The sequence below is a fragment of the Anser cygnoides genome, chromosome 2 (assembly GCF_040182565.1).
Source record: "Anser cygnoides isolate HZ-2024a breed goose chromosome 2, Taihu_goose_T2T_genome, whole genome shotgun sequence".
Classification (NCBI taxonomy): Eukaryota; Metazoa; Chordata; class Aves; order Anseriformes; family Anatidae; genus Anser; species Anser cygnoides.
In genome coordinates, this window is record NC_089874.1 from 151,652,550 (window position 1) to 151,669,218 (window position 16,669).

At 39.4% G+C, this 16,669-nt stretch overlaps 1 protein-coding gene across 3 annotated transcripts in view; it reads left to right on the forward strand.

Moving 5' to 3' along the window:
* Positions 1-16,669, forward strand: part of FER1L6 (fer-1 like family member 6) — an 89,381-nt gene that overhangs the window by 57,980 nt on the left and 14,732 nt on the right. For all 3 annotated transcript variants that reach the window (XM_013185058.3, XM_048049704.2, XM_048049713.2), the window contains 11 exons: positions 3,292-3,402; positions 3,917-4,078; positions 5,244-5,427; positions 5,647-5,831; positions 7,351-7,473; positions 7,618-7,657; positions 9,449-9,564; positions 10,979-11,110; positions 12,321-12,446; positions 13,875-14,002; positions 15,839-16,009. In XM_013185058.3, coding sequence (XP_013040512.3) covers positions 3,292-3,402; positions 3,917-4,078; positions 5,244-5,427; positions 5,647-5,831; positions 7,351-7,473; positions 7,618-7,657; positions 9,449-9,564; positions 10,979-11,110; positions 12,321-12,446; positions 13,875-14,002; positions 15,839-16,009 — 1,478 coding nt within the window. The remainder of the gene's footprint in view (positions 1-3,291; positions 3,403-3,916; positions 4,079-5,243; positions 5,428-5,646; positions 5,832-7,350; positions 7,474-7,617; positions 7,658-9,448; positions 9,565-10,978; positions 11,111-12,320; positions 12,447-13,874; positions 14,003-15,838; positions 16,010-16,669) is intronic.

Here is a 16,669-nt window from a genome sequence, read left to right on the forward strand (position 1 = left end):
ATGCACGAGTAGAGTGTAAGGTGTCTGGGCTTTCAGGCCCCAGCAGTATTTGCAGAGCCACCACTTGTAGGAAACTTCTCTGCACTAAAAAACTATGACAATTTATTCTGAAATCAGAACTGGTAAAAATGTTGAGCTCTGTGACACATTTTACAGTTATTCCCAGGATAAAATAGGCTTTTAAGCATGATAGGCTAATTATGTTCTTGATGAAACCCTGCAGTGTGGCACCATGGGGACACATAGGGGACATCATTAGGGTGGATACCTAGGGGTAGAGTCTACTACCTTAGCCATAATTTTCCCTCTTTTTTATTGAAATCTTTGTGAACAAAGGGAGCAGTGTGTTTTGTTTTGCTGTCTTATGGGACTAGGGAAGCAGCACCACTATTGGGATATATCCAAATATACCCCTAAGACTTCTCCAGAGAGTTGAAAAGAATTGTAAGTAAAGACCCTGTAGTCCTCCTGTTCATCCTGTTCATCCTGTATGTTATTCTTTACAGTGACAACACTCTAGAGCATCTCACATGGCAGATATTAGCAATGTGGACATGAAATAAATTTTCATGAAAAAATGCATATAAATATCTGCAAGGTTTCAAAGCACTTCCGGAGCTGTTGTGCCAGTGGTTCCTTCCAATAATAGGGAATTTCTGAGGGTGGAAATGAATACCTCTAATGACTAATTAATTCATTCTCTTCTTCCAAGCCCATAACCCTTCCTGTGACAAACCATGCTCAATAACTCTGAGCTGCAGGTACCATTTGGTTCAGTTGAAGAAGCAGGGTGTGAAAAGTGAGCACTCCTTTCTCAAAATGAATGCTGTTATGCTGGGTCAGTGCTAGAGATCTAACCCAGTTCTTATAATGCAGTATCCTGGAATTTAGAAAAATATTAGACTAAAATAATATAGATTAATGGATACTAGAAGTCTTGATTTTTCTCAAGGTGGGCTCAAGATTTACTTCTCTCTCTCTTTTTTTTTTTTTTTTTTTTTAATCAAAAGAGAAAAGTCCCTTTGAAAATATACCTTGTAGGTATTCTCCTGTGCTTTTGTTTAATTGTGTTAGATCATTCTTCACCTCTTTTTCTGTGTAGTTTCACTGTGGCCACGAAGCAAAATCCTTGCTGAGTTACACCAAGCTAATTCCACTGAAATTAGTGGAATTTCATGGTGTAATACAGAAACACTCTATTTCACTAGAAGTTGTTAACTCTTGGAAAACTCCAATACATTGCAAGACATGTGTAACGTTTCCTGTGTAACACGTTCCAGGTGACCCTACTTGAGCAGGGGGGTTGAACTAGATGATCTCTGGAGTCTTCCTCTCCTAAGTCGTGTCTTTGGGCAATAAAGCTTTTCTCATAGCTAGTGGAGCAGTTTAGAAATTATTTTCAAAAGTCACTGTAGCCTGCAGATGAACATACTTTTCTTGGTCATCTGTCATCAGTCCTGAAGTCAGATAGCACAATAAAATTGGGTACCATGAGAGTCAAATTATATGTGGGGATGTGATATCTTGTATGTGATCTGGTTCAGATGGTCTTTGCCTCTTATCCATTTACTCTTTTATATTACTAGTTAAAGTTCTTTCATAGTACTAGTTAATCTATTATGGGGGTACATTTTTGGAGTGTCTAATGTCAATTAATATAAAGGGAGAAAATGTGAAGTGAATATAATTAAATCCAAACAACTGGCTTTTTAGACAGGCTGGTATCTTTCACAAAGTCATGTGTTTCTGTTTGGCTTTTTAAACAGCATCACAGAGGTGGCTGATAGAAACCAGATACACTGAAAACTAGACCTAAATTTCTGGCCTTAAGTTCCACGAAGTCTATTCAAAGAATTGCTTCAGATTCTTACTGATAAGAGGCCATAAACATGTTCCTGTGATTTATTGCCGTTAATTATGTTATTACTAGCATATGCTGCAGGTGCTATGCTAGAAGACATGTTTTCCACCCATCTCCTCATACGCCTACAAAATCCTCGGAACAAATCCCTTCTCCCTAATGCTAATGAATCTCCCACACAACGGTACACAGCTGTATGGGCAGATGGCCTAGTTAAAAGAAGTGGAAGAGTTCAAGTTTACAGGTCCGTTGAGAGCTGTCTCTCAGTGCTTCACCTTGCAGCAGTGACAAGTTAGCTCAGGAACGATGAAGCTCTCCAGAATGTGTGTTTCTTTTTCCCAGAACCGTATGTGCAGTGCACTTTAGGTGCTGTGTTTTGTGAGAAAGCCAAGGGGAGCTTTGCCTGCAGGTTGTTAGTTTACCTGTGAAGCCAATGTTCCTACTGCTGTCTGCTAGCACAGCCCGAGCTTCTGGTAGGAGTGGTTATCAGGCCCCGACTTTAACTGCTGTATGTAGAAATGTACTAAATCAGGTCAGGCTTCAGATCTGCCCTGCAGATGGGATGAGAAGGTCATAAATGTACTGCAGAGAATTAGGAAGGGGTTGGGAAATATAAGCAGGGAGCTTTCCAACAGAAGGTGAACCAAACCAACAGCAGAGCCTGGAGTGTGACAAGAGGCGAAGAGCAGTGAGATGGTGAAGCCTCAGAGCTGTGGTGGAGCATGTTCTGCTCCCACCCAGCTGGCACGGGGAGCTTGTGTGTACCCGAGTAAGCTCCTGAACGTGGGGCAGACTTATATGCCATCACACATGAAGAGCATAAGTGCCGCCTGCAGCAAGATTTTAGTAGCTGCACTGAGAAGATCCATCCCTGATGCTGGAGATGTGATTCACAAGTTCTCAAATGCTGACAGCATCCAGTGGTGCAGGACTGCTATTCCCAAATATAATGCAGCTGAAGAGCTCTGGCATGTCTGGCTGGCAAATGTACTATTTAACTCATGTGTACTGTCTGTTCACCAGCCTTATTTAACTAGAATCAGATCTAGAATTTGTCTGTGAAAGTCTCCTAAGCAGTTTTGTTCAGGATTTTTATTAAATAGAATTACCGTGCTTTCTGTTCTTCATAAATTAAATTACCATGCTTCAATACGTGCATGTCTGTAGGGCAGACTACATCCTGCTGGGGCAACAGGGACTATTTTTTCAGCAAGGTACATAACCCCAATCTATTGAACACACTTCCTGCCAAGTGTATTAGCATCACAGCAGGACAGACCACGGTCCAAGTCACATTACACCTGTCTGCTCTGTAATGTGTCTTGCAAAATTGCATTAAATTGGTGTTCAATACACCATTCACAGATACTTCTGATACAGTTTTTATTCTTCCAAAAACTGTCCTGATCCTTGACTGCTAAATTTTTCAGATTCCTGATTCTGATCCAGACAGACTTCCCCCAGTGGATCCACCAGATGTTTCGCAGATTTACCCGGTCCCAGCCAACATCCGACCTGTTTTAAGCAAGTACAGAGTGGAGGTGAGCTACCTAGAGTATTTCCATTTCCAAATCTCTGCTTCTTTTACTCTGTTACTGGACTATAAAGTTTTAATTATGTGTGATGATAATCTTAAAATTCTAATCCATAGGAATGATGTAAAAATAACATTTGGATCCCAAAATATACATGATAAGCTCAGATCAAAGTGATTCTCTAAGGCTGGGCAAGTGAGGCAGTGCTTCCACCTGAGACCAGCAGAGGCTACTTGTCAGTCCTGGCCTGCTAGGAAGGGACTGCTCCCATGGCAGAGTGAGGCTGAGGGACCTGCTTCCCTGCACTTGTTCTCAGTGCAGCCCAGGAAGATGGCTGCAGGAGATGGAGGCCTTCCCCTTGTAACTGACCTCACTGGAGGTGATGTTCAGCATTGGCCATCTCCCAGGCTTTTTTTGGGGGGGTCCCAAATTTCATCCAACCAATGTCTCCTGCCTGCTTGCAAACGATTGCACTTTCTCTGCCCACTTTGTGCAACTGATGTTTCTCTGCCCACCACAGGTCCTGTTCTGGGGTGTTCGAGAGCTGAAGAAAGTCCAGCTTCTTTCTGTAGATCGCCCCCAGGTTTTCATCGAGTGTGCAGGGAAAGGAGTGAAATCCTCTGTCATCCAGAGCTACAAGAAAAATCCCAATTTCAATGTCCTTGCAGATTGGTTTGAAGTGGTATGTACAGTATACTACTTCTTGCCTATCCATTCTCTGTTTCGGCTAGGCAAGGTGCTAATTACTATTTTCCCTCTTTTTCTGTCAAATCATTTCTTCCGTGTCTTGTGTGAAGGCTATGGGACATCAGTTCTTATGTGAAAAGCTAATGGTTTGAAGATGTTCTAAAAGAATTCTGCTACAAATGCATGATAAAAGAAGGCGCGATGTTCCTCAAGCTATGTCCCAAATAGGCAAAGAAATATGTTGCAACCAGGTTTTTACTGATAGGTTGGAACTTGTTGCCAAATAACAGGGCTGTTTTTAGTATTCTTTTTTTCCTCATCTCCCATTTTGCAAGGTAAAGCTCAGTTTCCTTTATTTTCTTTCAATTCTCTGAATTTCCCCTAGAGTGTTACTGGTCTATTAAGAAGATCGATCATTTCTGGCTCATGATCTCTGGACCTTTTCACATTGTAACCCTTGCTGTTACAGACTGGTAATTTAATTATTACCTGTTTCTTGGGTTATGAGATCTATTAGTTTCACTGAACAAAGGCCAACATCAGAAAAAAATATCCATCTGATTTGCTCTACTTGGCAACATTAACAGAGGTGAAATTTCATTTTCAAGTCAAAAGAATATCAAAGCCTTAACCTGGATACTGAGGCACAATAACTAGAGCATTTTAAAGTTCCATTGTACGTTACATGTCCAAAGGGCAGTTTTACGCTTTAAAGTCATTCTATAAACATGAAACCACCCAGTATTCACCTCTCATGATTGGGCAAACTAAGGCAGGTAGGATTAATAGCCTTGGGTAAAGCAGCGGTGGCATTAATACTCACAGCCTCCAACACTGTGTTCATTCCCTCTAAATGTTCCTGATTCTCCCAGTTTGTCCTAATAAGATGGGCTTGCCTATGTCAGCATGGGACTCAACTCAGTTACACTGTCCCTATGGTCCATTCTGTATTCTTAAGGAAAAGGCTTTCTCCAGACTTTTCAGAAAACTGTGGCCAGAACTGTGTTGCCTGTGTATTCATTTTGCATTTGAGTCTGTAAATAGCTGGGGAGGAGAAGGGAGGGAAAATTATCAGTTTTATTGCTGTGCATGACAAAAATTCAAAATGTGATCTAAATTCTCTAGCAATTCTCATGCTGCTGTCTGCCCTCCCCCACTAGGAACTGCCTGAAAATGAACTCTTGCATCCACCACTAAGCATCTGCGTAGTCGACTGGAGAGCATTTGGGAGGAGCACTCTTGTTGGAACACACACCATCAATTGCCTTAAGCAATTCCTATGTAAGGAACAGTTGGGTCCTCAAGCTACACCAAGAAGACTAGACATTATAGAAACAGAGAAAGGTAATTGGGGAATCCTGACCCCAAATAGAAAGACAAAGCATTGTTTTTTGAAAACAGTGAAGCAACTGCTCAGAGGCTTCACACTAGGTACATGATTAGAAGATTTGTTTAAAAGCGTTGAGCATAGGGTCAAACCCTTAATGATATGATTGTCACCAAATATGATGGATGACAGCATTTCTGGTAAAATCTACCTAAGTTGCAAAGTTTTTATTTCAGCTTCACCTGAGTCATCCCAGCCTGCAGACCTATCCCAAGAAGAACCTATTTTAGTTGATCATGTCTACGCTGAGGTGGAGCAGGGTAAATGTACCGTGATAGAGCCGGAACCACTTCCCACCACACTTCCTGCTGCTGAACCAGAGCACTCCACCTCTGAACCACCGAAAGACAGAAAACAGAAGGTGGGCATAGCTGAAACTGCCAGCTAACTGTCTTGCAGTCTTGTAGACTCTAGACCTTCCTTATAAAATGGTAATCTCTTATTTGCATGTTAGATGTTGTAGCAGTAAGAGGGCTATTTTCCAGATAACAACTTCCTGAAGGTTCTGGGTACTGGTGTTAATACCCACACTCTCGCTGGCCCTTTAGAGGGCTTGTTAGCAATACTGCTTTGATCCCACATAATTTCATTAATTCCGTTAATAAATAATGCTGTTTTTTCCTTCTGTGCTCGATGTTCATCCCATGGACAAGTGCTACTGATGTAGTAGACTTTTTGCTCCTCTTGGCTTTGAATGATCTACTTAATTACAAAACTATTACTATGTATGACTGCTTCAAAGTTCATGGCATTTAGGCATGGATGAAAGTCACATTGTGTTAGATGCTCTATAAACATAGAGCAGAAAGTCTGTTTTCAAAAGATCTTACAGTTGAAGTATTAAACTGGTGTCAATGTGTGAGTATAAATAGACAGAAAAGCACAAGTAAACAAGGCAATCCTGGTCAGCATGGCACTTACTGTACAGTATCTGCTCTAGAATGTGCACATTATTTTTTTGGGGGTGCACACATTCTTCCTTTCTCTGTGGTTTCTGCCATCATGATCACTGTTTTATTAACAACAGTAAACACAAAGGAGGACACAGCACTGAATTTCATTTCAGAAGTTCTTTCTGCAATTGCATAAGGCAGGTTTCTTTAACTCTTGATGTTTCAACAGTTAGTTGTTTCCAGCATCCTTCTTATTTGGGGGGTCAAGGAAAATGCAGGGATGTCTTATGCCTAGATGTACACACCCATTTGGATCTTTGATCTGTTATGGAACAATTTAAATATACGACTGCAAAGGATAGTAAGAAAAGATTCCTAGAAAGAACCTTATAATTTAACTTTCTGTGTCATATTAATTATCATCCCCACTCCCTATTTCTCTCTGTGTTCCTATCTCCCCACCAAACAGACAACTCTGTGAGGGTGTAGGATGAAACATACTATTTAACAAGGGCCCAGACTTCTTAAACAAGAATAAAGCTAGTAACATTTGCTGCATGAGCAGGTCATTTTCTGGTTCAGATTTTAGTTTATGTTTTTGTTTTTGTTTGCTTGTTTGTTTAATGAAGAAAACTGCTGAATTGCAGCAACTCTTTCTTCTTCCAAAAGGCAATAAATAATAATGGGAGTTATAAAAAAATACCTATGAACTTGAATGGGAGAAATCAATTTGTACCTGGATGCTTATATCCCTTAAATCTACACAGAGAAATAGGTAATAATATTTTACCTATTTTATGGGTTGCTTCATGGTTGATGAAGTGTCTTGGAATAAAAGACAGAGACAGTAATTTGTCTTGCAATTTATTTATCTCGTGGAGGTTGAGATTTTCTTCATATACATCTGGTCATGCTTGATGTCATGAGTAAGGTGATTAATTTGAATCAGTTCTAGAGTTCAAAAGTGTTTTCTTTATGCTTTGGTAGGATAGGAAAAAATCCATCCAACGGTCAACAAAGAGGAGAAAAAGAACGATTGCAGATGAATCAGCTGAAAATGTTATTGACTGGTGGTCAAAATACTATGCTTCTGTGCTCAAAATGCAAAAAGTAAGTCACCCAGTAGCCCCAAACTCATACTAATAAGAAATGTTGTAAATCTATATGTACTTCTGAATCATTCTTTTTTGGTATTACATTCATATCATACTGAAGAGTTTGTCAATTACCTCACCCCCCCCTTTTTTTTTAAAGGTGAAAGATCTTTTTCCCAGTGATGGAAAAGCTGAAGACTGTAAGTAAATTATTTGCATTTTTTATTATTTTGTATTACTAATACTTTTATTCTCTACTATTTTACTTTTAAACATTAATGTCTGAACAGAATTCTGCTGGCACAGGGAGTTCTTATCTCTACAATTGTTCAGATGTTGGGTAGGTTAAAATTTCATAGGCACTTTTGGGTTAGCATGAGTTTTTTGTCATTCCAGTCTCATGCACAAAGATTTTTAATGTCAAAATAATGATGATAGAAAGTGAAGATTATCCTCATCTCATGTTACTTTTGTAACAGGTCCAGAAAAATGAGCTTTTCTGAATTTTGAATCCAATTCAGAATCAATGACATAGGAACAGATTCTGCTGGAAGAGTTCATGATCATGTGTCTTATTTCCATAGCTGTTAAGCTTTGGTCCTTGATTAGGTTCAAGGGGAAAATATTTTGCAAAAAATTCCAATAAGAATTGGACAGAAACAGGCAGTGTGTATTTATGTGTGTATATATATATATATATATAACAGAAAGAAAACAGTCCATGGCTTAACAAGTTCCCCCTTAGTCAAACAGCTCTAGAAATTATTTTTGACAAATGTGGCCGCTTGAGCAGACTGACAAAGAAAACAAATGCTCACTGTTTGCACAAAGCTGTTGTTCAAAATTAAAGTACAGCATCTTCCTATGCCAGGGCTGACTGCACTTCACCAGTGATTGAAGTGATCTCTGTTTTTAAGAGGGTGTTTTTTTACAGCAATCCAGATTGCTTGAGATTGATGACATGGCCTAAATGTCAGATGTGATCATTCTCGAAATAGCAGCTGACAGTGTTTCAGTGATCATCAGTGCTGCTGAGAGATGAGGCAGAGATCAGTTTCTAAGTGGAATTCACTTTTCCAGAGATGGATAGAAAACATTCCACAAAGATGTGATGTTCACTTACAATTAGATTTTTACTTGCTATGTTGACATGCATCTATCTGCTATCCAGGCAGTTGTGTGGCATATTGTTTTTTGACTGATGGCTCAAGACCTTATAAATTCTCTTCTGATAGTTCTTGTTACATATTTTAATCTATGATGAAAAGCATTATACATATATGATAGCACTGATAGAATATGTACATATATATGTAGTTCTAACTATTGAGTAGCAGTGGTATCAGACACATATGAATGTCTTAGAAACTGAAAGTAAAGTGAACTCAAAATCCAGACTTCAGCCCAAGAACTGAACCATCTCAGTGCCGTTTTTGAGGGCTCATCCTCTTTTTGTTCAGAAATCCCCTCTCATTATTTGGAGTCCTGCTCAAGGTTGGGCAGATGCCTCCTGCCATTTTTCATACTTCTGGTCTTTCCCAAGATGAGATATACTCTATTTTGTGATGCCTTTAGGCAGAGAAAAGATTGGATCACTCATTATATGAAGTACCAGTCAGCCGAAATAGCAACTTCCAGTTTTAAATGTTACGTGAAAGGTGTTAAGATCTGTTGGTTCACATCTGGGAGGAGTGAGAGAGAAAGCAAAAGGACATTCTGGGAGGTGACAAGCAGGGAAAGAGTGATACAGGATGCCATCACACTTGGTCCACCAAGATCATCATGAAGACTATCAGCCACAGACAGGATGAAATGCCACCTCTCTGTCTGGGAGAAATGATGGGAAAAGAGGGGACCCAATGCTTGGTAGCAGAATAATGAGTGGAGAAAGAGCAAGGGGTAATCTTTACAACGTATTTTGCATCCTTATCTGAAACACTTGATATGCATTGCTGACCAAAAACCTACATGATGTTGTGAAATCTCTGCAGATAAGCAGACTTCTGACCATATTGCATTGATCATAGAAGAGGAGCCAGACAAAAGGAAGGATAAGATATTTAAAAGGAAACTGCAGGAAACGACTCCAAATCTAGCAACACTGCAGGTAAGAAAGAAGTAAGTCTAAGAGGTAAGTCTGTTATTCAGTCTACTCAAAGCTTGACCTCAGGGGCTGAGTTTAGCAATACCCTCCTTCTATTTATTTTAAACACTTTGAAATTGATAATACACACATGATAATAGTGATTCTGCACATAAGCACATAGGTCCCAGAGAACATCCAGGGTCTTGTAGGATGGATGTGGCCCACTTGCCCTTAGACCTTCAGTTACCAATATAAATGCACATAGAGAGCCTTAAGTGAAAATTCAGTTTTGGTGTTCACCTGTAGATCATTGTATTGCTACCCTGAATTAATTTATTGTGACTATCAGCCTCCTTTCTTTCCCTTTCTTCTCTGTTTTAGTGGGTTTTTTTTTTGTTTTGTTTTTTGAGTTTAGCTAATCAAATGTATCTTTACAACATGAGGACACTTTAACTAGCCAATTCCTTTAACTCTGTTAATAGTTTGGCTTAAGAATATCTTTTTTGAAATGATATGATGCTCTGTCTATTAATGATGCTCTATTTATGCTCTTTTTTGAAATGATACCAGCACAAAAATGTGAATGATAAGAGGCGGGGGGGGGGAATTAATGTCATGTTGGTAATGTTAAATCCTATTAAAAATGACTAAAAAGAGTATGGAAAATATTACTGTAATTGTCAGTGCATCCTACCTGCTAGGGAAGTAATATTCAGCTTGTGTTAGATTTGGCTGGGATAGAAGGAATTCAGAGAAAATATAATTGGTCATGCCAGAAGACTGGAGAGACGAGGAAGTCTGAAAAGATTAGGACTATTTGGGTTAGGTAGTAGCTGAATAAAGGGGAATTTGACACTGCTATTTCCAATTATTAAGAGATGGTATTAAACTAGACCCTTTTCTTTCACGCTGAATAAAACTTCATAAATTACAGGTGGAGAGTTCAGGGGGAAAAATGTCCTTTTAAAAAATGTTTTGGTCTTTTTTACCTGTCCTAAAGCTCCATCCCAAAAGCAGTTTGCTGTTGTCTGCTTTGCTGTCTTGCCTTGATACATTAACATAGCTGTTAAAATGCATCAATACATCAAAGGCATGTTGCAGAGAGGAAGCAGTTGTAAAGAGCAGCACATCCACACTGTTTTTCTCCCACACCAGTGCTTATAAATGTTCATTCTGGATCTTCAAGAGCCTCTTTTACCTATTGCATTAACGAGCTGTTCCAGTCCTTGGGAAGGACTTTTGTTAAGAACAAAGCTGTTCCTGTTTTGAGTTGGGAATTAACTTTTTTTCCCCCCCAAGGAGTTTTGCAAAACCTTGGTTTTATTAAAATCTGTATTTTGAGTCAAAATGGATTTCAAGTCATCCTGTAATAAAAAAGTTGCTATAAATATATTCACTGCACTACAAAAAAATAAGCATTCTCCTATTTTCAAAGATTTATGAAGGAGACTTGGAGAGTGAATTTAATAACTTTGAGGACTGGGTGAAAACTTTCCATCTCTTAAGAGGAAAATCTAATGATGAAGTTCATGGTGACTCTGAAGACAGAATAATAGGAAAATTTAAGGTGAGCTCTAATGTTTACATACAGTCTCTAAATTATTACCCACTTTTCATGCATATTTCAAGTATACCAAAGATGAAAGAAAAGGACATTAACAGTTTGTTGTAAATAGAATTATCTCTTTTATTGGATCCAGTCATATTTTTCTTTTCCCATTACCCAATAGATGAAAGCAGCATCCAGCACCAGCTGTTCACTGTTGATTTGAAACAAGGAATTGGAAAAAAAAAAAAATCACGGAAGGGGAAGAAGAGTTATATTACGTTGTTCAGATTCCACTAATGCAACTTCCATTGCTATGCTATCAGTTACACCAACTTATATGTAATTTTGAGTAGTTTAACTGGAGGCCTTTATAGCTGCTCCATTTGGAAAAAAATGCACCATTAGGCAATCTGAAAATGCAGTTCAAAGCCTGAATAATATTAGTAGGATTTCAAGCACTTTGTACTTCAGAGAAACTGATTAAACTCATTGATACTTCTGTTAGTTTGCAATGCAAATTTCTGTTCAAATGACTTGCCGATTGCTTTCAGGCAGCATGAACTACTCAGCAGCATGAATCAATATTGGTTTAGATGAGTTGTTCAGTGGCTTCAAAAACATACAACAAGCTGGGTTCCAGTCACACTGCTGTGAAACTAGCTCACTGAAATTATCATTTTACAAATATGTAGTTAAGAGCAAAATACTATTTTCAGAATATTAATACCAAGAAAAGTAGATATATTAATACCAAGATATTAATAATAATAATTAATACCAAGAAAAGCAGAGTACCTGCAGGCGTTTGTCTTTAAATAATAAAATGGATAGCTGAGAGCATGCGAATATTTCTTGCAATCATCTAGATGCCGTCCCTGGAGGTATTTAAGAGACACGTGGATGTGGCACTAAGGGACATGGCCTAGTCATGGGACTCAGTAGGTCAGGTTGATGGTTGGACGTGATGATCTTGAAGGTCTTTTCCAACCTAGAAGGTTCTGTGATTCTGTGGTTCTATGGTACCATGTTATAGACCAAAAACATTTAACAGATGATGTTTAACATGCTGAATCCTGTGTTCCCTTTGAGTGGTACCACAAAATGTGTTGTGTATATGTATGTGCTGCAGTGCAGGCTGTTTGAATGATGTTTTGCTTGCATTCAGAGGTTTGTTTCTGTATTGTACTTCATCTATTTTTGAGGGAAATAAAAGACAGTATATTACCAGGGCTCCTTCTGCATATACCCATGTCCTGAGGATGGCAGCTTGCTAGATGGAGGGCAGCCCCGCATCCTGCAAGGGATACCACCAAACCACTCTGTCAATGTCCTCATCAGGGTTTATATCGTGGCAGTAAGTACAAAGCTGCTTTTTTAACCTTGAAATAAGTGGGACACTGCTTTTCAACTTGGTTTACCTCCAATATCTTTGCAGCGAAGCTTCTGAAAATCCTCATCCATGTAGTAGATTTTTTATTGTATTTCAGTTAGTGTTTCATGTTGTATAAAAGTGTGCTCTGAATAGAAAACATTACACATTCCTCATGATAAGCCACAAGACAGGATAATCGCTTTACTTGTTAGGACTAAAGGGGCTAGAAATATAACTAACACATCATGGACAACCTCTTCCAGTCGTATTATGCAAATGCAGTAAGTTTTAATCAGTAGAGTTGTTTCAAAATTACACATCAACACAGACTTCACACTGAGGGAGAAATGGGAGAATATTTTGTGAGGGCTGTGAAGTGGGTGTGATCAAAATGGTAGATGTTGTGGATAAGGTATGGGGTTGACAAAGAGAGAAATACAGAGGACAAGACAATGAGGGAATGCAATGTGAGAAGTGAAAGAGATACGTGAAGCAGGTATTTCAGAGTTGCAGGAGATCTAAAAAGGAAAGAATGTCATACAAAGAGACAGCAACAAACAAAACTGAAGAGAAGAATAGGAGGAGGATACTTTATTTCCTGACTATAAAAGCTTCCAAGCCGTTTCTTCTAAATATAATCTGAGGATCTGGTTTGCATTGTCCAAGGACCTGGTCCACTTTTTTACGGAAACCTTTCCTGAATCCAGCATGTACTAGTGCAGACAGCTTCTTCCTCAGCATTGAACAGGCTGAGAGAGTTGGGGTTGTTCATCCTGGATAAGAGAAGGCTCCGGGGAGACCTTATGGCAGCCTTCCAGTACCCAAAAGGGCATACAGGAAAGCTGGGGAGGGACTCTGTCATGCAGTGAAGTGACAGGGCAAGGGATAATGGCTTTAAACTAAAAAAGGGTAGATTTAGATTAGATATAAAGAAGAAATTCTTGACTTTGTGGGTGGTGAGGCATTGGCACAAGTTGCCCAGGGAAGCTGTGGATGCCCCATCCCTGGAGGTGTTCAAGGCCAGGCTGGATGGGGCTTTGGGCAACCTGGTCTGGTGGGAGGTGTCCCTGCCCATGGCAGGGGGTTGGAACTGGGTGATCTTTAAGGTCCCTTCCAACCCAAACCATGCTATGATTCCATGATTGCCTCTTCTGCTTATCTCTTTTCCCATCTTAGCAGTGGTGGGATGGTGCTTCCATCTGCTTCACCTTTGGAAATCCTCCTCTCCTCCAGACTGTCTTTTCCCAACAGCCTGTGAAGCCAAATGGCAAGTTTTGTATTACTCAAGGAAAGCAAAGACCCTCACTTCCAGAACACCCAGGACCAGGCAGGGAACCCACAGACCTGTGCTGTGACCATACTACATTTAAGCAAGCTTCCTGAGGACACGGAAATCTTTCTTCCTAACAGGCATTTAACCTCAGCCCAGCTGATCCAGATGGCAAGTCAGATCCCTACATTGTACTGAGACTGGGCAACACAGAAATTAAAGACAGGGAAAACTACATTCCCAAGCAGCTAAACCCAGTATTTGGAAGGTCAGTAATGTCTTCTTTTTGTTTTCAGTGGTTTTTTTTTGTTTGTTTTGTTTTTTCCTGTTTTTTCCCTTGCCACCACTTTTGCTGTTACTATTACAAAGTGTTTGTTATATAGGCTGATGTCTGCCTACCCGGATGTTGTATGATTCTGTTGATTAAAATGTTAAAAATTGTTATCACCCTGTATGACTACAAATTATTTAATTTTCATACCAGTCAAAACACATCCTGAAATGCAATCTGTGAGAGGTTTTATGGAATGATGCATGAGAGGAAATGAAGCAATAAATGATCTTGTCTGCGCAAATTAGTACAACTGTCAAGTTTAAAGTGAAATAAACATTAGCACAGTAAAGTGCGATTTCAAAATCTGTTTCCATTTCAGGTTGAACAGAATGCCAAATAAATCTCATGGTTATAGGATTAAGCCAAAAAAATTTTAATACCCCCTCAGTCTTTTGAATGTGAGAGACAGATGCAAGCTCTCAGAAAACATCAATTTTGTGTTGTTAAGGTGTTAAATTTATTTAATGTTGTTAATTCTAATAACCATGTTTTATTTTCCAGTAACTTTCCCTGTTTTAAGATGCATGAAAATGCTTTGAATTGGGATGGAATTGGTCTAGCAGAACAGTAAGACAGAGAAAGTATACTATATTGGACTGAAAACCCATTAGGAAAGAGTCTTGTCTGCAGCAGCAGAGACTTAAAAGAAAATAGTGTGAGGAGAAAAGACAGAGTAGAGTGGTCCCTCCATAGCACACCATCTCAATTTCTGTGATTGAAGCTCTTCTTTAGTAGAGGTTGCAACTGAGCTATCATTGTGATAAGCTCTGAAGATTACAGATGCATATAGATGGAATGGGAAATTGCTGCTATATTTGATGTAGACAAGATAGGAATTGACTGTTCATTTGGATAGTCCCTGCAGCTGCTGCCAATGGCAACAGTGGGGTGACTGGCCCAGCAACTCTTTTCCAGCTTAGCATCAGTCATGGTAACCACCTTTCACCCTCCTTGCAGCCCTGGTCAGCACAGTACCACCAACCCCACAGCAATGCCAGAGCTTTCCCAAATTTCTCTCTCCTCCAAAACCTGCTCTGCTCTTGCTACAAAATTAGGCTTTGGACATTTTGAGAAGGATAAAACTCTTTCAGAAGATGAAGATCAGTTTTGCCTGTGCTTTGGAAAAACCTGGAGCCAGTGACGTGCTGATGAGGACGTTCTGTCTTCCATCAATTTATGAAATCCCTTTTAAGGTCACTTTTAGATTTTCAACTTCCCTAAACATCTCATGACAATGATTTTTATCCCTGAAAATAAGTACTACATGTACTGAGTGAAAAAGGATTTCTATTCTGTGGTTTGGTTTTTTTTGAAACTTGTTTTAAAGCTTTTGCCTGATGATTTTACTGGGTGCCTCCAAATTCCTATATTCAACATGTAATCTAGAGCCTTTGGAAGAAAACAGAAAAGTCTGTTTTGGAGGTTCTGAAAAGTGCACAAGAGCTCTCATACATACAATTTCATTTGCCTCGTAATTTCTATATGTTCACCTCTGGTGGGTTCAGGATAAACCATTGCAGCTGATCTACTCCTTCCCATTGCTCTGTCTACTATAGGTAGGAACAGCCTTAGAACTGTAGAGGAGGTGATACGGAAGCAGGAGGTAGAAATTATTTTTGCACTCTGTGTTTCTAGTATGTTCAGGCATTTTATTAAAACAAAAAACACAAGCAAAAAAAGTCCCACACATTGTCTGCATGGTATTCATTAACTTAATTTTTAGGCTTCAAAACTGATTTGACTGTGCATACTTCCCAATTTTTGCTGTAGATCATTTGAAATCCAGGCTACATTTCCCAAGGATTCCTTGCTCACTGTCCTGATCTATGACCATGACTTCGTGGGAACTGATGATCTGATTGGGGAAACTAAAATTGATTTGGAAAACCGTTTCTACAGCAGGCATCGAGCTACCTGTGGGTTACAAAGTCAATACGAAATGTAAGTACCTCTTCAGACAGCCACAGAGAGCAGTACACTGTGAGTGAAGGTTTTGAAGGAGAAATTCCAGATGTGGCCAAATATTAAGCTTTCTGCAGCACAAAAGTCACAGGAGGTATTTTAATTAAATTTACCACAGAGCTTAGCAGTAGCTTTGGGTAGCTGCCAAATAGGAGGTAGATATTTTAAAATTAACAACATTGTTCACCAAGTGTTCTAAATAGTAAACAGCTTATAACATATCTGCTTGATAAACTGTCTTTGGACAGACATAAAGGGCGAATGGAAAATGGTCTGTCAGGGCACTTACAAAGGGGCTTGGCCCTTCTCCCCATTATTGAACTGGAGAAAGTATGGAGAAAGCCAAACTAAAATAACTCTTTGCCCTGGGGTGGAGAATTTACCTGGGAGGTGAGGATTTGGGGTTTTTGTCCTACACTTGTTTTGCTATTTTGTCTACAAACAAAGACTAGATAAAGTTAAAAAGTGATCCAATAGTGTGGACTGAAACCCAAGACTCTTTCCTTACCAACTCCAGTATGAAGTATTTCTTTATGTCCTTGTTCCAGGTCCTGGACAATCTCAGCTTCTCCTCTGCATGTGGGAGCAGCAGAGTACTTCTTCCTTAAACATCATTCTGGAGGTAGAATGTGTAGACTT